Below are 24,985 nucleotides of genomic sequence, written 5' to 3'. Positions count from 1 at the left end.
TATTATAATAATTTGTTTTTAATTACACATGCATTTTACTTATAGAAAGAATAATGTTATGTTTTATCTAATGTGTCTGACCATGTGTTTAATTCTATTGGTTCTTGATATAATTTAATACGCTTTAATTCATTGTGTCATTATAACATCACATAGTGAATATACTTTTCTGGTGAAACTTTGTATTCAATAAACAGTGTCTCCACACTAGTAGCAGTGACAGACACCATAGGGACTTGAGCCTGTTTGGTAAAAAAGTAGCGACAACATGGGAAATGAGCTTATAGTGGAAAAAATATGATGCACGTGTAAGGTATACACTGTCTGGTTTAATGGAGATTGTGAGGGCAAATTCTTCCACCTAACTTTACAGAACGCTAAAAGAGATTCGACGTGAAGATTAAAGATCTGGATAAAACAATAGACATGCACTCAGAGTAAACACATACCCCGACATTAAAAGAAAAAACACAAAACTTTTTTTTTATTTTTTATCTTTTTTATTAAAAAAAAAATATCTATTGCACACATGCTCTAACCAAACCTTGACTTTACATTCTTAGACACTGACCAACAAACATGGTCAATGCATTTCTGTACATAGTTAATGATCGATATGGTGACAGATTCTAATAAGAAGAGGTTCAACACTATACATGCAAAGGAAATTCCCAGTATAGTCTGGTTCAATATTTTCCCTGTATGACAATCTGTTACCTTATCAGGCATTTAAAAGACCCAGCAATCACTAGAATATTAGAAACCATAGTGATATCCTAGAGTACATAAAGGAAGTGTAGGCATAGGAGTTGCTATGGTTGGGATCTGGAGGTTGAAGCCCAAGATTTCAAACTCTTCAGCCCCGATCTACTGGTAGTGGAGGGGGAGGAACATTGTATTGTGTTTTATTACACTCATTGTTTTATTTATTATTGTGAGTAAATGGGGCTCTCATCTCTAATAGGAGAGAGTGTTACATGACTGTCCACCATTGTGTTCACAGTTTGCCCTGTAATTGTGAGCATGTCTTGGAACCAATACATATCCCACATCTTTGCATAGCCAAACACCCAGAAAGAACCTTCTTTATAATCTACAAAACATAATCAACCATAAATGCTGCAATGTTCATTTTTAAAGCTTCTCTGTTAATATTTTTTATTAGCTTTATTAATCATGATTTTGAAGTCATTTGTAATCAGTATGTAAATTGTAGTTGGGACCACGCCAACTCAGAAATTTGATTTTTCCGCTGCATTGATCACAGCATAACTCTTTTAATAAAAAAAATGTAAATCCTCTCTAATAAACAAATAGCAGTGTTTTCTGAGATCGTATTCAGTAAAACAGTTGCTAACATTATTATTTAATATTTATTATAATTAATTTTAGTCAAAGAAGCTGCCTGATATAAAAAGAAAGGTCACGGGTATAGTGCTTTTTGGGACGGAGTTTTGGGGAACTGATTTTTGCTGCATATCCCTCTATTAAGTAGGCGCCTTGGCTAGATCGAATTGAATGCCGGGCTGTACAGCATTCTTATGGCTAGCCTCGTGTCGAGGCAATGTACAATATTAGGAAACCCTCAGGTGTGACCTCTTTTTAGAGCAAGGTATCTTGATAGCAACATCCTGGTGCCATCTCTCATTCTTTAAAATTAATAAAATAAAAGGGGTCCAGGCACTCCTTGGTTCAAGACAGGCACTTTATTGGAACCACAGCAACGTTTCGACCGAATAGGTCTTTATCAAGCTCGATAAAGACCTATTCGGTCAAATTGTTGCTGTGGTTCCAATAAAGTGCCTGTCTTGAACAAAGGAGTGCCTGGACCCCTTTTATTTCATTCAATTGATCTTGAGAATCTGGTGTTTGGTTCTGGTACAGTAAGCACACTGGCTCTGACTGATGGGAGTGAGTGCAGTTCCATACACTTTTTCAAAGCATCTCTCGTTCTTAAGACATCTCCGGTCACTATCAACACAAAACCAGCTGACATTCTTCTGTAATTCCATAGTGAGCTTTGTGAGTTTCAAATAGATCCTGAAGTTTCTTGACGTATTGAGCATGAAGAGAGATTATGTCTTCTGTAGTGGGAGATGGTGTTTTTTTCACTGGGATGGAAGAGCCCACTGAAAGAGACAGGAACAGTTAGAATACTACAGACCCAGGAACTTAACATCCGTGGTTGGGTCATTATTTGAAGGGCTGTTCAGGGATAATATTCAAGGATTCAATTTAAACAAAAGTATCATTAGCCGGAATCAACATGGTTTTATGAAAGACAGGTCATGCCAAACTTACTTAACTGCATTTTATGAAGAAGTTAGTAGAAATAGAATAAATATAGATTAATATGTTCCAGTAGATGTGATCTATTTTTTGCTAAGGCATTTGATACAGTTCCACACAAAAGTTTACTAGTTTTACAACTAAAATCAGATGGTTTAGACAAACAAATTGTGTTCTTAAAGAGTGCAGAGAGTAGTTATACTTGGAAACGTTTCAAATTGGACAAATGTGGTAAGTGGAGTGCCTCAGGGTTCTGTCCTGAGTCCACTTATTTTACTCTGTTTATAAATCATCTTGAAGTGGGCATTGAAAGTCATTTATCTGTGTTTGCAGATGACGAGAACTTGGTAAGAATATACGGTCTGAACACGATATAGTTTCTCTACAGAGGAATTTGGATACATTGAAGGACTGGGCTGGCAAGTGGTAGATGAGATTCAATACAGATAAATACAGAGTCACTTATACATTAAATGAGGTTAGTGATACCATTAAATGAAAAGGACTTGGGAAAAAATTATAGATCACAGACTAGGCAGCATAATGCAATGCCAGACTGCAGTTGGAAAAGCTGGTAAGATGCTTTTGTGTATAAAAGAGGGTTTCGATTCATGTGATTCAAATAATTTTGCCTCTTTACAAATCGACAGCAAGTTCCCACCTTGAATATGCAGAGCAAATGTGGGAACCAGTTCTAAAGAAGGATATTGCAGAATTAGAAAAAGTGCAGAGGCAAGCAACAAAACTAGTAAGGAGAATGGAAAACATGAGTTAAGAGGAAAGGCTAAAAAAACTGAATTATTTTCTTTAGAATTAAGGCCTCTTAGAGGGGATATAAATATATACCGGGTCAGTACAAACCACAATGTGCTAACCTGTTCATTAATAGCAATATACAACAGACAATAGGTCACCCATTGAGAGTGGAAGAAAGGCGTTTTCACTTACAGCAGAGGAAAGGGCTCTTAATAGTAAGAACAATAAACATGTGGAATTCTCTGCCTAAAGTGGTTGTGTTATCAGATTCTCTAGAGAAATTTTAAAAAGGCTTGGATGCTTTTTTGCATAAACAGAATATTGAAGGATAAATTGATATTTATGTAAACAGGTTGTTGATCCAAGCAGAAATGATGGCGTCAAGAAGGAATATTTTTCCCTTTTTGTGGCACATGTGGAAATGGCTACAATTTTTGTTTTTGCCTACTTTTGGATCAAAAACATATGAGAATTGGCTTCACAGCTGAACTTGATGAACTTTAGTCTTTTTTAAACCTAGACAACAATGTGACTGCGAATTTTAGCTAAGATGCAGTGCAATGAACTAAAGTTAGGATGATTGCCCTTTGCTCATAGATATGCAGAGTTCATCCAGGTTAAACAGCCACTGACTTTAATGGGAACTTAATTTGGCAATGTAGTGACTGCCAATGACATTTCCAAAATGACTAATTAAATAACGAGCTTACAAATGTTAAAGTATTCCTGTCAGAATTCTACCATGGGGACCTAGCACTGGAGTGGAAGTGAGTTTTTAGGGGATTGATCACTAATATGGGCTTTAAATTCATGTGTTTACCTACTCATCAGTTAACAATGGTCCAAAAACACATTGCCGAATTCTACCAGTTAGATAGTCAGAATTAAAAGCAAATTCACCTAATTTCATGCAACCCAAGATAATCCTTCAACTGTTACCAGAGAATCAGGGGTTCATTAGGAATGATTACAAAGCCATTCAAAAACAGAAATGTGGAAGACATAGGCAAAATACGTGAAACATAATAAATAATGCTGCTCAATTCTCTGCCAGTTAGGAGTTAAATCACTTTGTTTAAGCAGCCCTAGCCACACCTTCCTGCACGTGATTTACACAGCCTTCCTAAATACTTCCTGTAAAGAGAGATCTAATGTTTAAACATTATTGCACATTCTGTTTAATTTAGAATTTCTTATCTTCTGTTAATAGCCTGCTAGATCCTACAGGAGCCTCCTATGTGTGGTTAAAGTTCAATTTACAGAATAAGAGATAAAGTAAGTTAAGATCTGATTGAAAATGAAAAAAAATGTTTGCAGGCTGTGTCAATCACAGTCAGGGGAGGTGTGGCTAGGGCTGCATAAACACAAACAAAAGTGATTTAACTCCTAAATGTCAGAGAATTGAGCAGTGAGACTGTAGGGGCATGATCAACACGCTAAAATTGCAAATTTTTATGCTTAGAGTGCCCCTTTAAGAAACAAGCTGTTAAAGCCTTTAAACACTCACCCACTGTGTACACTGGTCTCCTGTGTGGGAGCAATCCGAAGCTATACTGGAAGACACCTCGACCATGGAACAGTGGAATCGCAAGTCCTATTATCGATTGCAACCTCTCCTGCATAGTTCTGAGCAGAGATCCTGGTGGGTTGCTCACCTGATAGTATAGATCATTTTCTCCAAAAGATAGGACTGGGACCAGGTGAGCTCTGATAAAGAGAGGGGATAAAGAAGGTGAAAAGGATGGATATTATAAAAAGTAGGAAATGAGAGATAGATCGCAGGTACATATTCGACTGCACCAGAACATCTATCTCTGCAAATCGTGACACCCATAACCTTGCTGGGATTCTGCATAAAAATATGGACAGAGCATTTTTGTAGCGGGCTCTGAAATCACGTGAGGACTTTAATATTTAGATTTGGTTGATCTTGATGAGCCTTTTTGTAAATCCAATAAATAGAGGTAGCAGTTGGTCGTGGTGTTACATTTTGTATACATAGTTCTATTTATATGTATATATTAAGATATACAAAAACAAGTCCTGCGCTCAAACTGCCACTACTCCTGGGCGGCCGCAATGACCATAGAACACAACAGCCCCAATACACAGAGTAAAAACCAAAGGAAAAGAAGTTACCTGCGCTCTTTCCCCAACCCCTACGTATATTTAAATAAATGTAGGTTTTTTAGTAAGTCCAATGGCCATTAGATGGAAGCCCACCTGCCACGTCAAGAGGGGTCCTACACTAACCATTCACCTTGCTTCCTTGAGCTTCAGGCAAAGACATCTCTAATGAGACAGAGAGGAGAATTTCTCTAAACCCGATTATACTTATTAACCCTTAATATTAAGATCAATATAATTTCACAGTGCCCTTACCAGTGTCTTCTGGAAAAGCACACACAGTGTATTTTATATAAATTAAGTTGCATCTGACGTGATTCTCATCGTATTTTAGACAAACATCTGGAACAAACATTTGAACATTACTCATCTTTTTAAGTTCTCATAACTTTCAGGAACCTGATAAACCATTGAACCTAAGATAAGATAAGAATCTCCCATGTTGAAACTAAGATTCAATCCCTATATGTTTTTTGTTTTTTTTCTTTAATTGATATAGGTGAGAAAAGTAGCCTCGGAGTTTAAAAACTACATATTTTATGTGTCCTGATTGCTTTCCTTGTATTTTGTATAAATCGGGATTATCTCAGAAGAACCATCAGTAAAAATGCATCAGATAAAGGCATTTCAAATGTGTTGTTTTTTTCCCTGCTACATTTGACATAAATTCTATGTTTCTGATCCCTGCCATTGCGAATAAACTGGATGATGAGTATAGATGTTCTTGTGGCTCTGCCTTTTGCTCTCAGTGCCCTAGGGTAAGGATACATAGCATCCTCTGGGTACAGATTAGCACACACCTTGCAGCAGGCATTGGACAATCAGTGCCATTCTGCACGATGCATATAAGATGGGCAGCCAACTAATGTACACTAGAATGCTCAGCAAACAGGAGAACTTCTTATACGACTAGAATAACAGAATGTTAGAAAAAGATGGTTACCAAACACAAGTGGTTTAAAGGAACACTACAGCATTAGGAATATAAACTTACCCGTCAGCCTTCACCACACCAGCCTCTGTCCTTGGCTGAGATCATCAGTCTTGACGATACTAGACAATCCAATACTATGCCATAGTTGAGCATTGGAAGGCTAGTGCGCATGCACAGCAAAATGCTGTGCTGTGCCAATCAGATGGTGGAAGTGCCTCTCGTGGCTGTCTGTGTGACAGTCACTAGAGGTATTTAACCATGTAAATATTGCCCTTCCTGCAGAACCGCAATGCGTTCAGTTGCAAGGTTACAATTACAGGGACATGGAACCCACAACACCTTGTTGAGATGACGTGGTCGAGGTACATGTAGTGTCCTTTTAAGAACCTCCAGAGCCTCAGAAGCTTACTAGTTTAGGGTTTATCTCTCCACTCATAGATTGTGAGCGAGGCCAAGCTTGACCAAGTATCTTCATGGCACTGGGACCTTTATCTAACTCGTAAGTCCTAGGCAGCTGGTGTCATCTATGGTTATTCCAGCTGTGTTACTAATCTATGTCCTTGTTGACACCATTACTATTTTTCTGTCTTTTCTCACAACAGTTTACTACATACCAGAACTTCCATTACTCACCCGTGTGTCAGCGCCAGTTTAATAAATCCAGTCCTTTTCAGCAGTTGAAGGGTAAGCTGTCCAGGTTTTGCATCCAATGCCTCAGGAGGTCCTCCAACTGCAATCACCACAGCTTGTCCCCCATCTTTATTTGAGAGAAGATGGGAGGCACTGGCTTTGTCAGAAGAAACCAGACCTGAGGTTGGTGGAGAAGTACAAGAAAGGGGGTCATGGAATAGCAATGAGGTCAAGTAAATTAAGAAACAAAACAGTTTTTCAGGGACAGTGCAAGATGTACATGTTCACTAATGAGCCACCTACTCTATATCATATAGGCCCCCCTTGTGTTGCCAAAACAGCTGAGATGCGTCAAGATTCCACAAGACCTCTGAACGTGTCCTGTGGTATCTGGCGCCGACAGTTGTGAGGTGGGGCCCCCTTAATCTGCATGAGATCAAGGTTTAACACCTTGAACCCTTTGACGTGTTCCTTAAACCATTCTTAAACAATTTTTGCAGTGTGGCAGGGTGAATTATCCTACTGAAAGAGGCCACTCCGAAATGCTACTGAGCTTAATTAACATTTTTCTGAAATTTGGATTTCCCAAAATATTTTCTCGTTTCAGGAAAAATGAGTTGAGACATATTTTCTCGCCATGCACAGGTCTAGCATTTTTGCCCAAAATTTTGCAAATCTGTTCTCAAGTCACCGTACCTCGCTGTTAAGTGAATACACCCCAAATGGAGCGATACGCTGGTACTAAACAATGTTTAATTAATTGCTAACATTCAAAGCTCAGACACTGCAAAAAAAAAAGTCAGGTCCCTTTTTATCAATAATTATTAGACCTTCACTCAAATAAATGTTTACAACTTGACTTTGGACTGAAATCTAATCTCGAATACCTGAAAGCATGCGTTTACCGTGTTATATCTCCAAGAATTAACAGTTATATAGAGGCAGACATAAAAAGAGTCTGCCAATCCCTCTCATGCCCAGGCTACCTTGAGGTATAGAAAGTGTAACATACCAGAAGGCTGCCACATATCTCAGTAGGTGCCCCACAATTGGATAATCTTGTGGCAAAGGCCTAGTGCAGTGGTCAGCAACGTTTGGCATGTATGCCATGCATGGTATTCGAGGTACCTTTGCACAGCACTCAAGACTGCTAAAACCAAACAGGCTCTGGCCTACGGAGCCGGTGTCCTTGCCCTTTACGCGGCCAGCCCGGTTTCAACTGGACCCCAGGGAAGCCACCAGCACTGGTGGATATACACTGCAGGCTAAGCATCTCCTTTATACAAATAATACAAACAGGCCTCACACAAACACACACACATCCTCACATCCACACGTCCTCACAATCACAACACCACTGACAATCCACATGCATGCACACAACCCCACAAGCAGCCTCACATGCAATACCACAAGCTGCCCACACATACACATACAATCAAACACACTATGTGACATATCATCCACACACACATTTCCACAAGCGGTCCCAATACACAACCCACATTCATATGTATTATACACAATACCACAAACTACTCATGAACATGTACAACGTAACAACCCACATACACACAAATTCAACGCTGCAAAGTAACTGCAGTAACACGCACACCTCAATGTAACACAATAGAAGTAGCATGCCAAGGGACTTTAAAATCTTGTTTTGGCACGGTACTACTACAATGTTGCCTACTCTTGGTCTAGTGGGTATTCTAAGCACCATAACCACTTCAATGTTCTGTAGTGGTTATAGTGCTATGAGCCCTTAGGCACTATCGCCAGGTTTGCTGTCAAACCATTTTCAAAGAGTCTGAAAAAACTGTCAGGGTTATTCACTACAGTAAGCATTCCAATTGAATTGTAAGGGAATTTCAGCTGAACAAGAAACCATCTCGATATGCCCAGTTCGGCTACTTTGGTCATACATTAGAAATTCACTTTGACTTCATTTAAAATAAACCCGATCTGTGTTACTCACTAAAGTGAGATTTCAAAGTGAGTTTCATATTTAAGCCCAGAGTAGCCGGGAGGAAAAGTAGAGCTGAATTCGATAATTGTTCCAGTTTTACTATTTTGGCCTTAAATCCAAAATTCACTTTGAATTCTCACTTTAGTAAATAACCCTGTATGTTACTCAAATAATACATGAGATTACATTCCATATTATTCGTCCCAACCTATCCAACCCTGAATGTGGAAGATCTGCTGTGTTAACCCAGTTCTGTCAACCTGTATTACTGACCGGGATTAGACATCGTTGGACCTATAATGTAGAACATTATCTGAGCAGTAGTGATGTCCCGAACAGTTCGCCAGGAACCGCTCGCTGGCGAACATAGCGTGTTCGCGGTCGCGAACACGCGCAATGTTCGGTCCGCCCCTATTAGTCATGGAGGTGGGAGGGTCTGGGAGGGAGGGTCTGCTGCTGATTGGCTGGAATGTGTCTGCTGACTGTGAGGTACAGGGTCAAAGTTTACTCAACAATGACGAATAGGGGGCGGACCGAACATCGCACGTGTTCGCGACTGCGAACACGCTATGTTCGCCGGCGAACGGTTCTACTGAGCAGCTACTAATACTGGACTTTGGATGCCAAGGAGAAACCTTTTTTTTCTCCAGGGGAACAGGTTTATAATAGTTTTATGGACCTCAACACATGTTTCTTTCTTTGCTTTAATGAATTTTAAGCAGTAGATTTAACAGGAGTGAAATTTTACGAGATCCTTACTGCCACTCATGATGTAATCTCTGAAGAACGGAACTCTGAACCAGGTCGGAAGCATCAGGAGATGAGGGGTGAGTCCGGGGAAAAGACTGGAGAATCCTGTGCCCTCTGTGCAGAAATTCCCAAAGGCCCCGACCACCAGCACCCCGTGAGGGTGGAAACCGAGGATGTAATTATAACTGGGATCCAATAGGGCTGTACGCACTAACTGGAAAAAAATAATGATTAAATGGAAACTGTATCGAGATATATTGATATATAATTGTATCAGGATATATTGATATATATTTATATCAGGATATATTGATATATAATCGTATCAGGATATATTTACATATAATTGTATCAGGATATATTGATATATAATTGTATCAGGATATATTAATATATAATTGTATCAGGATATATTGATATATAATTGTATCAGGATATATTGATATATAATTGTATCACAATATATTGATATATAATTGTATCACAATATATTGATATATAATTGTATCAGGATAGATGTATATATAACTGTAACAGGATATATTGATATATAATATACAAAGAAATCAAGGTGTATTGGTGCTACCAATTAACACAAATATAAAATTGCTGGTGTAGTGAAAAGGTGTATCCCACAACACTTAAAGATAAATAATAAAACAATAGAATAAATACTGCACCAGTCAACGTATTGACAATCCAGGATCAGTCTAAAAAACACAAATAACACAACATGCAAAATGTATATATATATATAATAATAGACCCCCTTATGTAGAGAAAAACTGACAGGATTTAGAGCCATCCCAGGCGCTATATAATGTGCAGGAGGGTGCCTAAAAAGGCTAAAACTATATCCTTGAGGAGAGCAGCACAGGATACAAAGTGCAGAATCCAAAATGTATTAAACAAATAAACAATTAAAACAGGGACAATCAGCAGTGTATAAATAGTAAAATATATTAGGCACAAATAAATAAAACACCGCAGAGTAAATAAGAAAAAGTCCCAGATACAATACTCTGGTCTAGCAGCAAACGCGTTTCAACTCCAGCTGGCGTCTTCTTCAGTGCTCTGGTGCACTCTCTTCAGTACGTTGATTGGTGCAGTATTTATTCTATTGTTTTATTATATATTAATATATAATTGTATCAGGATATATTGATATATAATTGTATCAGGATATATTAATATATAATTGTATCTGATATATTAATATATAATTCTATCAGGATATATTAATATATAATTGTATCAGGATATATTAATATATAATTGTATCAGGATATATTAATATATAATTGTATCAGGATATATTAATATATAATTGTATCAGGATATATTAATATATAATTGTATCAGGATATATTGATATATAGTTGTATCAGGATATATTAATATATAATTGTATCAGGATATATTGATATATAATTGTATCAGGACACAGTAGCAATAATGGAATCTATAAAATGTAACCAACAGTAATGTGCAGTGCATCACAGAGCTCTACAGCAATAACACCAACAGGAATGTGCATTAAATGTCACTGCATCACAGAGCTCCACAGAAATAACACCAACAGGAATGTGCATTGAATGTCACTGCATCACAGAGCTCCACAGAAAGAACACCAACAGTAATGTGCATTGAATATCACTGCATCACAGAGCTCTACAGCAATAACACCAACAGTAATGTGCATTGAATGTCACTGCATCACAGAGCTCCACAGAAAAACCGCCAACAGTAATGTGCATCGAATATCACTGCATCACAGAGCTCCACAGCAATAACGCCAACAAAAATGTGCATCGAATATCACTGCATCACAGAGCTCCACAGCAATAACGCCAACAGTAATGTGCATCGAATGTCACTGCATCACAGAGCTCCACAGAAATAACACCAACAGGAATGTGCATTGAATGTCACTGCATCACAGAGCTCCACAGCAATAACGCCAACAAAAATGTGCATCGAATATCACTGCATCACAGAGCTCTACAGCAATAACACCAACAGTAATGTGCATTGAATATTACTGCATCACAGAGCTCCACAGAAATAACACCAACAGGAATGTGCATTGAATGTCACTGCATCACAGAGCTCCACAGCAATAACGCCAACAGTAATGTGCATTGAATATCACTGCATCACAGAGCTCCACAGCAATAACGCCAACAGTAATGTGCATTGAATATCACTGCATCACAGAGCATCTACAGCAATAACACCAACAGTAATGTGCATTGAATATTACTGCATCACAGAGCTCCACAGCAATAACGCCAACAGTAATGTGCATTGAATATCACTGCATCACAGAGCTCCACAGCAATAACGCCAACAGTAATGTGCATTGAATGTCACTGCATCACAGAGCTCCACACAAATAACACCAACAGTAATGTGCATTGAATGTCACTGCATCACAGAGCTCCACAGCAATAACACCAACAGTAATGTGCATTGAATATCACTGCATCACAGAGCTCCACAGCAATAATGCCAACAGTAATGTGCATTGAATGTCACTGCATCACAGAGCTCCACAGCAAAGAAAACTCACAGTAATGAGAGGTGTACACATATGTCACAGAGCTTCAGAGCATTTAACAATTATCTGCAGTGTCTGCAAGTATATTACAGAGCTCCACGACAAAATAATTCCATAGTGATGTGCAAAATGCAAGTGAAACACAGAGCTCCACAGCAATAACACCAACAGGAATGTGCATTGAATGTCACTGCATCACAGAGCTCCACAGAAATAACACCAACAGGAATGTGCATTGAATGTCACTGCATCACAGAGCTCCACAGCAAGAACACCAACAGGAATGTGCATTGAATGTCACTGCATCACAGAGCTCCACAGAAATAACACCAACAGGAATGTGCATTGAATGTCACTGCATCACAGAGCTCCACAGCAAGAACACCAACAGGAATGTGCATTGAATGTCACTGCATCACAGAGCTCCACAGAAATAACACCAACAGGAATGTGCATTGAATGTCACTGCATCACAGAGCTCCACAGTAATAACACCAACAGGAATGTGCATTTAATGTCACTGCATCACAGAGCTCCACAGAAATAACGCCAACAGGAATGTGCATTGAATGTCACTGCATCACAGAGCTCCACAGCAATAACACCAACAGTAATGTGCATTGAATATCACTGCATCACAGAGCTCCACAGCAATAACACCAACAGGAATGTGCATTGAATATCACTGCATCACAGAGCTCCACAGCAATAACACCAACAGTAATGTGCACTGAATATCACTGCATCACAGAGCTCCACAGAAATAACACCAACAGTAATGTGCATTGAATGCCACTGCATCACAGAGCTCCACAGCAATAACACCAACAGTAATGTGCATTGAATGTCACTGCATCACAGAGCTCCACAGAAATAACACCAGCAGTAATGTGCATTGAATGCCACTGCATCACAGAGCTCCGCAGCAATAACACCAACAGTAATGTGCATTGAATGTCACTGCATCACAGAGCTCCACACAAATAACACCAACAGGAATGTGCATTGAATGTCACTGCATCACAGAACTCCACAGAAATAACGCCAACAGTAATGTGCATTGAATGTCACTGCATCACAGAGCTCCACAGCAATAACGCCAACAGGAATGTGCATTGAATGTCACTGCATCACAGAGCTCCACAGCAATAACGCCAACAGTAATGTGCATTGAATGTCACTGCATCACAGAGCTCCACAGCAATAACGCCAACAGGAATGTGCATTGAATGTCACTGCATCACAGAGCTCCACAGCAATAACGCCAACAGTAATGTGCATTGAATGTCACTGCATCACAGAGCTCCACAGCAATAACGCCAACAGGAATGTGCATTGAATGTCACTGCATCACAGAGCTCCACAGCAATAACGCCAACAGTAATGTGCATTGAATATCTCAGCCAATCCAATGCATGGGGGATATTGCACATGCGTGGCAAAACACTGCTCTGCACTAATCAGCATCTCCTCATTGACTCCTCAATGCATGTCTATGGGGAAAGTTCAGTACTGACATTGTCTCAGTGCACTGATTCAGGAAGTCCCTCTAGTGGACATCTGAGTGACTGCACCTACAGTATCTCACAAAAGTGAGTACACAGCAAATTTACACTGTACATTGTAGCAGAGTGTCATTTCTTCAGTGTTGACACATGAAAAGATATAATAAAATAATTACTAAAATGTGAAGGGTGCACTCACTTTTGTGAGATAATGTATATGTGTCCGTAGGCAGCAATTTAAACATTACCTTTTCTCTGAACAAGCTATAGACTCCAGAACTACTACATTAACCCCTTAAGGACCAAACTGCTGGAATAAAATGGAATCATGACATGTCACACATGTCATGTGTCCTTAAGGGGTTAAGCGGTAGTTGTTCTGGTGACTATAGTGCCCCTTTAACCCCTTAAGGACACATGCCATGTGTGACATGTCACGATTCCCTTTTATTCCAGAAGTTTGGTCCTTAAGGGGTTAAATACATTTTTTTATTGATTTATTTATTTTTAGATATACCTGTTCACTTAAACAGTTTCCAGTTACTGTATAGTATATAACAGAATATTCTACTTCTAAAAATAGGCATAAATGTAAAAACATACAACTGACGCCTCCACAGGAAATGAACATTTCTAGATACGCTTATTGTGTGGTTAGATACCCGTTTTACTCTGACAGTTACTGAGAACCTTTGTATTATGTTTGGTCAGTTTGTGCAGGTATTAAAACCAGATATTTTTCATCAATACCCACTATTCTCTGGTCATTGAAATTTCTTAACTAGTAAGTATCACAAAGTATAAACAGTAAGCAGAAGGGAGATAATTACTATGGGTAAGAGAACTCATTGCTTCACTGAAAGGTGTAAAGGAACCTATTCATTGTCTGATACCCCTTGGCATCCACAGAATCTGCCCATTCTTAATAAAAAAAAACTTTAGATTTAACAAACGACTCTGCCTATTTAACTTTAAAATCTGTAGTGGTTATGGTGCATGGAGTGTTAGTTTTATTTACACCATGTTTTACCCATTGGTAAAACGTTTCAATAAAGACTCATTTCTTGGTATTTACGACAATATAACAAAAGGTTTACTAAAGTTAGACTAGCTGAAATTCAAAGTGAAATTTGAAGTTAAGGCATAGTAACCGAGCTGTAACCATTCTCCCAATCAGCAATGCTTTCAGTTTGGCTGCGTTGACCTCAAATTTGAAATTTGCCTTAAAGTCACATTGATACCCTAAGAATTCTCATTTTAGTAAATAGCCCTGCAAGCTTTAGTTGGAGATTAGAACTGTATTGAAACGTCTATCCGTAACGATTAAAACAATGAATATAGAGTATACCAAGACTTAATTCAAACCATGGGGTATCCTTGGTCCTAGCCCTCAGTAACCTTTTCATTTCTCTGTAGTATGGTAGCCATTACTCCAACTCACCTTCATGGGGAAATAGTCAGCAAAGTATTTCCATACCGTCCAACTTCTCACCCACTCCGATCGCCTTCCACCCTTGGATGGAGTGTTCCAGTCAACATAGAGCCAGATTCCGTAAAGAAGGGCAAACAACCAGTATCGGGAGAATGCCAGGACAATGTAGAGAATAAGGCAGCAATGAGCTAATGAGAAACAGAGAATGGGAAAATGTTCTGATGCTCAAAGAAGTTTAATTAAGAAACAGAAGAAAGCCTACATAAGTTTGTAGCTTTTCGAAGGTCAACTTGTTGAGTTGTGCGGTTTGCTCAGCTCGTTACTTAGGAAATAACTCTGAATGACCACATCTGGATTAACATTAAAGTTTACTTCTACTTGACCTATAATTGGATAATGCTAGGAGAAGGTGTCCATATTATTATTATGTTCAGTTATCGATATAAACCAGAATCTTTCTCAATAATGCACTATCCATTCAATCATTAATTAACTAGGAACACACTACAACTACCCAGTCTATGCTTTCATAGGCACATCCAGTATTTGGTTTAATATAGCTGCTGATGGACCTCATCCAACCTGAGGTTCTCGCAGTACATTGAGAAAGAATCCCTAATATCCCTAAGAATCCCTAACATAATATTGAGAAGGATCAGGTTGACAATCATTAAGATGTGCTGAAGGAAAATAAATGTCACACTAAATGTACCATCTACAGAACTTGTTAAGTATATCTTCCCATTTGTGTCTACTTGACTTGAGCGTGTTCAATGGGAGGTCGTTCTTTGTCTTTTAGCATTTCCAATCCATTCGGTTTTACTCAGAGGTCTATATGAATGCTTACTTATATAATATTTCCAATTCCATTATTCTGAGCTAAGAATTTCACTTTAAATTCCAAACAACACTATAGGTGAGGTACATAAACATATACTCCTGACCCAATAATGTCAAAACCACCATCGACCCCCCTTAACAGATAATAAAACGTGCCTATCGCCAGAAGCCGGCGCAGGCACCGCCCACTCCTTCACTGACATCATCATCTCTAAAAATCCAATGTTTTCCAATAGGAAAAGCATTATATTAGCTGAGATTGTAAAGGAGGGAGTGAGGCCAAATGCTGGCTTGGCCAATCAGCATTTCCTTATAGAGATGCCACAGGAAGCACCTCTAGCAGCCCTCTGATGAGTGGCCATTGGAGGTGTCCCTAGGCTGTAATTTAAACACTACATTTTCCCTGGAAAGACAGTGTTTACTGCAAAGAGGCTGCAGGGACTGACTATACTCACCAGAGCAAACACAATAAGCTGTAGTTTTTCTGGTGACTATAGTGTCCCTTTAAGCAAATTCATCCTGTGATGTATACAGTTTTGTGATTCTTACTTTAATTTTAAAAAAATCTAATGATATGTGCATGTTGAATGATATTATACCGCATAAGAGTACTTCTATGTTGTTAAAGTCCTGTGTAATTGTCAGACATTTTTTGTGTGTATATGGTATATCTCAGAGCTGTACAGCAATAAAACTCACAATTATATCAGCTGGTATCTGCCTCAGAACTGAAAAACTCAGGTTCAAATACCAGTCAGATCACCTTCTGGACAAGACACCTAACTATGTATATATATATATATACCCACCTTCCTCAAATCCTAATAGGTTGTAAGTAGTGATGTCCCGAACAGTTCGCCAGGAACCGTTCGCCGGCGAACATAGCGTGTTCGCGGTCGCGAACACGCGCAATGTTCGGTCCGCCCCCTATTCGTCATCATTGAGTAAACTTTGACCCTGTACCTCACAGTCAGCAGACACATTCCAGCCAATCAGCAGCAGACCCTCCCTCCCAGACCCTCCCACCTCCATGACGAATAGGGGCAGACCGAACATCGCGCGTGTTCACGACCGCGAACACGCTATGTTCGCCGGCGAACGGTTCTTGGCGAACTGTTCGGAACATCACTAATTGTAAGCAGATATATTGTATATTAATTAATTGCAAAGCTCCACAGCGATTACACTCACAGTAGTGTATAGTGTGAATGAGTGCATGACAGAGCCCCGCAATAAATCTCCCATTTATCTGCAGTGTGTATAAATAGATCATAAAACTGCAAGGCAATAGAACTCCACTTCAATCAAACATGTATACGCATTAAAATCATGTAAGTAAAATGTACTCATTAATACAACTGGAAAAAAATGGGAATGTATTTTACTAGCTATGTTACAATGTTAAGCAATCTGTCATGGTATGTATCAAAACACATACAACCATATCTAGAAAGTACAAACACAATTAGTGTAGAGCAAATTACAAACAGGAAGGCTCAAGAAGTGATGGTTACAGTGCAGGGGTTAATGGATCAGGTGCAGAGCTGCAGAAAACAACGGCACGAAAACTATTGGACCTCTAATGTAGCAATGCGCTGCAAAGTTAAAGGTAATTATATTTAGCTGTGTGATGCTCTGCAGAAATCCATCCTAAAAAACCTACTACAATGAAATGTTCTGCAGACTCTATCAAAGGGTTTGCAACATAATGCTCTGCTTGGCTCTGTCCAATGGAATTCTCTGCAGGTTTCTATCAGGGTGAAGCTTGCAAGGTTCTATCAGGATAAAGTTTGCGGGTTCTATCACAAGGACGTTTGCAAGGTTCTATCAATATGAAGCTTGCAGAGTTAAATCAGGGTGACGTTTACTGGGTTCTATCAGGATGAAGTTTTTGGTGGTTCTATTAGGATAACGTTTGCAGAGTTCTATCATGATGGAGTTTGCAGGGTTCTATCAGAATGAGAATAACAGGGTTCTATCAGGATAAAGTTTGCAGGGTTCTATCAGGATGACGTTTGCAGAGTTCTATCATGATGGAGTTTGCAGGGTTCTATCAGGACGAGGTTAACAGGGTTCTATCAGGGTGAAGTTTGCAGGGTTCTATCAGGATAAAGTTTTCAGGGTTCTATCAGGATGACGTTTGCAGAGTTCTATTAGTATGAAGTTTTGGGGATTCTATTAGGATGATGTTTGCAGGGTTCTATCAGGATAAAGCTTGCAGGGTTCTATCAGGATAAAGCTTGCAGGGTTCTATCAGGATAAAGCTTGCAGGGTTCTATCAGGATAAAGCTTGCAGGGTTCTATCAGGATGCGGTTTGCAGGGTTCTATCAGGATAAAGCTTGCAGGGTTCTATCAGAATGCGGTTTGCAGGGTTCTATCAGGATAAAGTTTGCAGGGTTCTATCAGGATGGTGTTTGCCGGGTTCTATTAGGATAACGTTTGCAAGGTTCTATCAGGATTAAGTTTTCGGGATTCTATTAGAATGAAGATTGCAGGGCTCTATCAGGATAAAGCTTGAAGGGTTCTATCAGGATGAAGCTTGCAGGGTTCTGTCATTAGCAGAGAAGCTGTACTCACCCATTGCCAAGAAGGAGAAGGTCCATTGGAAAACTGCAGCTGTTTGCAGCCGCCTGGACAGAGGGATGTTGAGGGGGGCAAACTGGATCCACATAATTCCTGGGGAGATCTGGAACCCCAAATATTGAGAGTGGAGAAAGTGGGTACAGAAGGGAATATAAATAGGGGTGGGATGTGAGAGAGGAAAATGATATGAGTTATGAGAGAGAAGTAGGAAAACAAGTAAAGGGAAACAAAGTAACAATATGGAAGAGAAATAAATTGTTCTGCAAAGAAGGTTACAATACACAAAAAGACAAAATACAGCTACACACAAGTGAGTACCTGAGTGACACAGAATAGTCAGTACAGGTACACCGAGTGACACAGAATAGTCAGTACAGGTACACGGAGTGACACAGAATAGTGAATACAGGTACACCGAGTGACACAGAATAGTCAGTACAGGTACACCGAGTGGCACAGAATAGTCAGTACAGGTACACCGAGTGGCACAGAATAGTCAGTACAGGTACACTGAGTGACACAGAATAGTCAGTACAGGTACACCGAGTGGCACAGAATAGTCAGTACAGGTACACCGAGTGACACAGAATAGTCAGTACAGGTACACCGAGTGGCACAGAATAGTCAGTACAGGTACACCGAGTGACACAGAATAGTCAGTACAGGTACACAGAGTGACACAGAATAGTCAGTACAGGTACACCGAGTGACACAGAATAGTCAGTACAGGTACACCGAGTGACACAGAATAGTCAGTACAGGTACACCGAGTGACACAGAATAGTCAGTACAGGTACACCGAGTGACACAGAATAGTCAGTACAGGTACACCGAGTGACACAGAATAGTCAGTACAGGTACAGAGAATGTGAGCACACACAGGTCAATAAAGGCAGGTGACCTAGTGAAATAGAAAGGGTGTACACATTTACACAGATTGAGGTACACAGAGTGACACAGAATAGGGTAGACTCAGTAACTTAGAACTGGGGTACAAACAGTGATACAGATTGGGGTACACATAGCTACTCAAATGTGGGAAACTAAACAGTGAAACGGTATGGACGTAACACAGTGTTACCGAATAGAGGTTCTCTCAATAACTAAAAATGGGGGGTATAATTATACACAGTGACACAGAAAGGGGTACACACAGTCACTCAGAATGGGGTTATATAAAATGAGGTACACACAGTCACTCAGAATGGGGTTATATAAAATGGGGTACACACAGTCACTCAGAATAGGGTTACATAAATAGGGTACACAAAGTCACTCAAAATGGGGTACACATATTAGCACAGAACAGGGGTACACGCAGTGACAGAGAGAAAGGAGTCAGTGACTGGATATTAGCTGAACTTTCCATGTTATATATAGACCCGCTGCCCCTCTCCAGGAGGTGTCTGTCTGTCTGTCTGGGCCAGTGGGCCACAAGCCAAGCCAGTCCTATTAGCAGACCTCATTGACTGGAGCATTGCAATCTGCGGTTGGGCAATGTTTGAAGAGATTGCTGCAACCTCTGGGAATACAGACTGTGGAGAAGCAGGGGAGGGGAGGGGGCGCTAAGTGTAATAAAAGACATCTTAATGAGATTTTATTTCATAGATCACTTCATATTATTAGCATACTTTACACACACTGTGCACATAGCACAGTCTGCAGAAATATGAATACAAATATCTAATCCTATATAAAGGGAAACTGCTAATACAGAGATATCTGTAACCTTATAAACAGAGAGATCACTAACCTTATATACAGAGAGATCACTAACCTTATATACAGAGAGATCACTAACCTTATATACAGAGAGATCACTAACCTTATATACAGAGGGAGATCACTAACCTTATATACAGGGAGATCACTAACCTTATATACAGGGAGATCACTAACCTTATATACAGGGAGATCACTAACCATATATACAGAGAGATCACTAACCGTATATATACAGAGAGATCACTAACCTTATATACAGAGAGATCACTAACCTTATATACAGAGGGAGATCACTAACCTTATGTACAGAGAGATCACTAACCTTATATACAGGGAGATCACTAACCTTATATACAGAGAGATCACTAACCATATATACATGGAGATCACTAACCTTATATACAGGGAGATCACTAACCATATATACAGAGAGATCACTAACCTTATATACAGAGAGATCACTAACCTTATATACAGGGAGATCACTAACCTTATATACAGGGAGATCACTAACCTTATATACAGAGAGATCACTAACCTTATATACATGGAGATCACTAACCTTTTATACAGGGAGATCACTAACCATATATACAGAGAGATCACTAACCTTATATACAGAGAGATCACTAACCTTATATACAGGGAGATCACTAACCTTATATACAGGGAGATCACTAACCTTATATACAGAGAGATCACTAACCGTATATACAGGGAGATCACTAACCTTATATACAGGGAGATCACTAACCTTATATACAGGGAGATCACTAACCTTATATACAGGGAGATCACTAACCTTATATACAGGGAGATCACTAACCTTATATACAGAGGGAGATCACTAACCTTATATACAGGGAGATCACTAACCTTATATACAGAGAGATCACTAACCTTATATACAGAGAGATCACTAACCTTATATACAGGGAGATCACTAACCTTATATACAGGGAGATCACTAACCTTATATACAGAGAGATCACTAACCTTATATACATGGAGATCACTAACCTTATATACAGGGAGATCACTAACCATATATACAGAGAGATCACTAACCTTATATACAGAGAGATCACTAACCTTATATACAGGGAGATCACTAACCTTATATACAGGGAGATCACTAACCTTATATACAGAGAGATCACTAACCTTATATACATGGAGATCACTAACCTTATATACATGGAGATCACTAACCTTATATACAGAGAGATCACTAACCTTATATACAGGGAGATCACTAACCTTATATACAGGGAGATCACTAACCTTATATACAGGGAGATCACTAACCTTATATACAGAGAGATCACTAACCGTATATACAGAGATATCTGTAACCTTATATACAGGGAGATCACTAACCTTATATACAGGGAGATCACTAACCTTATATACAGAGAGATCACTAACCTTATATACAGAGAGATCACTAACCTTATATACAGGGAGATCACTAACCTTATATACAGGGAGATCACTAACCATATATACAGGGAGATCACTAACCTTATATACAGAGAGATCACTAACCGTATATACAGAGAGATCACTAACCTTATATACAGAGAGATCACTAACCATATATACAGGGAGATCACTAACCTTATATACAGAGAGATCACTAACCTTATATACAGAGAGATCACTAACCTTATATACAGAGAGATCACTAACCATATATACAGAGAGATCACTAACCATATATACAGAGAGATCACTAACCTTATATACAGAGGGAGATCACTAACCATATATACAGAGAGATCACTAACCTTATATACAGGGAGATCACTAACCTTATATACAGGGAGATCACTAACCTTATATACAGAGAGATCACTAACCTTATATACAGAGAGATCACTAACCTTATATACAGAGAGATCACTAACCATATATACAGAGAGATCACTAACCATATATACAGAGAGATCACTAACCGTATATACAGAGAGATCACTAACCATATATACAGAGAGATCACTAACCGTATATACAGAGAGATCTGTAACCTTATATACAGAGAGATCACTAACCGTATATACAGAGAGATCACTAACCTTATATACAGAGAGATCACTAACCATATATACAGAGAGATCACTAACCGTATGTACAGAGAGATCACTAACCATATATACAGAGAGATCACTAACCGTATATACAGAGAGATCTGTAACCTTATATACAGGGAGATCACTAACCGTATATACAGGGAGATCACTAACCTTATATACAGAGAGATCACTAACCGTATATACAGAGAGATCTGTAACCTTATATACAGGGAGATCACTAACCGTATATACAGGGAGATCACTAACCTTATATACAGAGAGATCACTAACCTTATATACAGAGAGATCTGTAACCTTATATACAGGGAGATCACTAACCGTATATACAGGGAGATCACTAACCTTATATACAGAGAGATCACTAACCTTATATACAGAGAGATCACTAACCATATATACAGAGAGATCACTAACCATATATACAGAGAGATCACTAACCGTATATACAGAGAGATCACTAACCATATATACAGAGAGATCACTAACCGTATATACAGAGAGATCTGTAACCTTATATACAGGGAGATCACTAACCGTATATACAGGGAGATCACTAACCTTATATACAGAGAGATCACTAACCTTATATACAGAGAGATCACTAACCGTATATACAGAGAGATCTGTAACCTTATATACAGGGAGATCACTAACCGTATATACAGGGAGATCACTAACCTTATATACAGAGAGATCACTAACCTTATATACAGAGAGATCACTAACCATATATACAGAGAGATCACTAACCGTATATATACAGAGAGATCACTAACCTTATATACAGAGGGAGATCACTAACCTTATATACAGAGAGATCACTAACCTTATATACAGGGAGATCACTAACCTTATATACAGAGGGAGATCACTAACCTTATATACAGAGAGATCACTAACCGTATATACAGAGAGATCTGTAACCTTATATACAGGGAGATCACTAACCGTATATACAGGGAGATCACTAACCTTATATACAGAGAGATCACTAACCTTATATACAGAGAGATCACTAACCATATATACAGAGAGATCACTAACCGTATATATACAGAGAGATCACTAACCTTATATACAGAGGGAGATCACTAACCTTATATACAGAGAGATCACTAACCGTATATACAGGGAGATCACTAACCTTATATACAGAGAGATCACTAACCTTATATACAGAGAGATCACTAACCATATATACAGAGAGATCACTAACCGTATATATACAGAGAGATCACTAACCTTATATACAGGGAGATCACTAACCTTATATACAGGGAGATCACTAACCTTATATACAGGGAGATCACTAACCTTATATACAGGGAGATCACTAACCTTATATACAGAGAGATCACTAACCGTATATACAGGGAGATCACTAACCTTATATACAGAGAGATCACTAACCGTATATATACAGAGAGATCACTAACCTTATATACAGAGAGATCACTAACCGTATATATACAGAGAGATCACTAACCTTATATACAGAGAGATCACTAACCTTATATACAGGGAGATCACTAACCTTATATACAGAGAGATCACTAACCTTATAAACAGAGAGATCACTAACCTTATATACAGGGAGATCACTAACCACCTTATATACAGAGAGATCACTAACCATATATACAGAGAGATCTGTAACCTTATATACAGGGAGATCACTAACCTTATAAACAGAGAGATCACTAACCTTATATACAGGGAGATCACTAACCACCTTATATACAGAGAGATCACTAACCATATATACAGAGAGATCTGTAACCTTATATACAGAGAGATCACTAACCTTATATACAGAGAGATCACTAACCTTATATACAGAGAGATCACTAACCATATATACAGAGAGATCTGTAACCTTATATACAGAGAGATCACTAACCTTATATACAGGGAGATCACTAACCACCTTATATACAGAGAGATCACTAACCTTATATACAGAGAGATCACTAACCATATATACAGAGAGATCACTAACCTTATATACAGAGAGATCACTAACCTTATATACAGAGAGATCACTAACCATATATACAGAGAGATCTGTAACCTTATATACAGAGAGATCACTAACCTTATATACAGAGAGATCACTAACCATATATACAGAGAGATCTGTAACCTTATATACAGAGAGATCACTAACCTTATATACAGAGAGATCACTAACCTTATATACAGAGAGATAACTAACCATATATACAGAGAGATCTGTAACCTTATATACAGAGAGATCACTAACCTTATATACAGAGAGATCACTAACCATATATACAGAGAGATCTGTAACCTTATATACAGAGAGATCACTAACCTTATATACAGGGAGATCACTAACCTTATATACAGGGAGATCACTAACCTTATATACAGAGAGATCTGTAACCTTATATACAGAGAGATCACTAACCTTATATACAGAGAGATCACTAACCATATATACAGAGAGAACTGTAACCTTATATACAGAGAGATCACTAACCTTATATACAGGGAGATCACTAACCTTATATACAGGGAGATCACTAACCGTATATACAGAGAGATCACTAACCTTATATACAGGGAGATCACTAACCTTATATACATAATTAAGGATAACAAATAAGGGAGCTAAACAGTTGTAAGCTCAAAATTAAGGGGGGAAAGCCTTTTCCTTCATTTTGCTGTTTCGGTTGCTTAGTAGATAAGACCCTAATTTGTTACCCCGAGGAAATCAAATGGATCCGAAATAATTTTTTTCAAATTGTCCTGAATGTATCAT

General features: G+C 38.7%; 1 protein-coding gene across 1 annotated transcript; it reads right to left on the bottom strand.

Moving 5' to 3' along the window:
• Nucleotides 1-1,777: 1,777 nt before the first annotated feature.
• Nucleotides 1,778-18,809, bottom strand: LOC134603572 (2-acylglycerol O-acyltransferase 2-like). The gene is made up of 6 exons (XM_063449670.1): nucleotides 18,374-18,809; nucleotides 14,965-15,143; nucleotides 9,468-9,672; nucleotides 6,740-6,914; nucleotides 4,553-4,752; nucleotides 1,778-2,129 (listed from the first exon to the last, which is right to left on the bottom strand). Exons 1-6 carry the CDS (start codon nucleotides 18,465-18,467, stop codon nucleotides 1,975-1,977), a joined length of 1,008 nt encoding a protein of 335 aa, XP_063305740.1. The 5' UTR covers nucleotides 18,468-18,809; the 3' UTR covers nucleotides 1,778-1,974.
• Between the last annotated feature and the right edge of the window lie 6,176 nt (nucleotides 18,810-24,985).

The sequence above is a fragment of the Pelobates fuscus genome, chromosome 3, assembly GCF_036172605.1.
Source record: "Pelobates fuscus isolate aPelFus1 chromosome 3, aPelFus1.pri, whole genome shotgun sequence".
In the NCBI taxonomy this organism is placed as follows: domain Eukaryota; kingdom Metazoa; phylum Chordata; class Amphibia; order Anura; family Pelobatidae; genus Pelobates; species Pelobates fuscus.
This window is presented reverse-complemented; position numbering and strand designations above follow the sequence as displayed.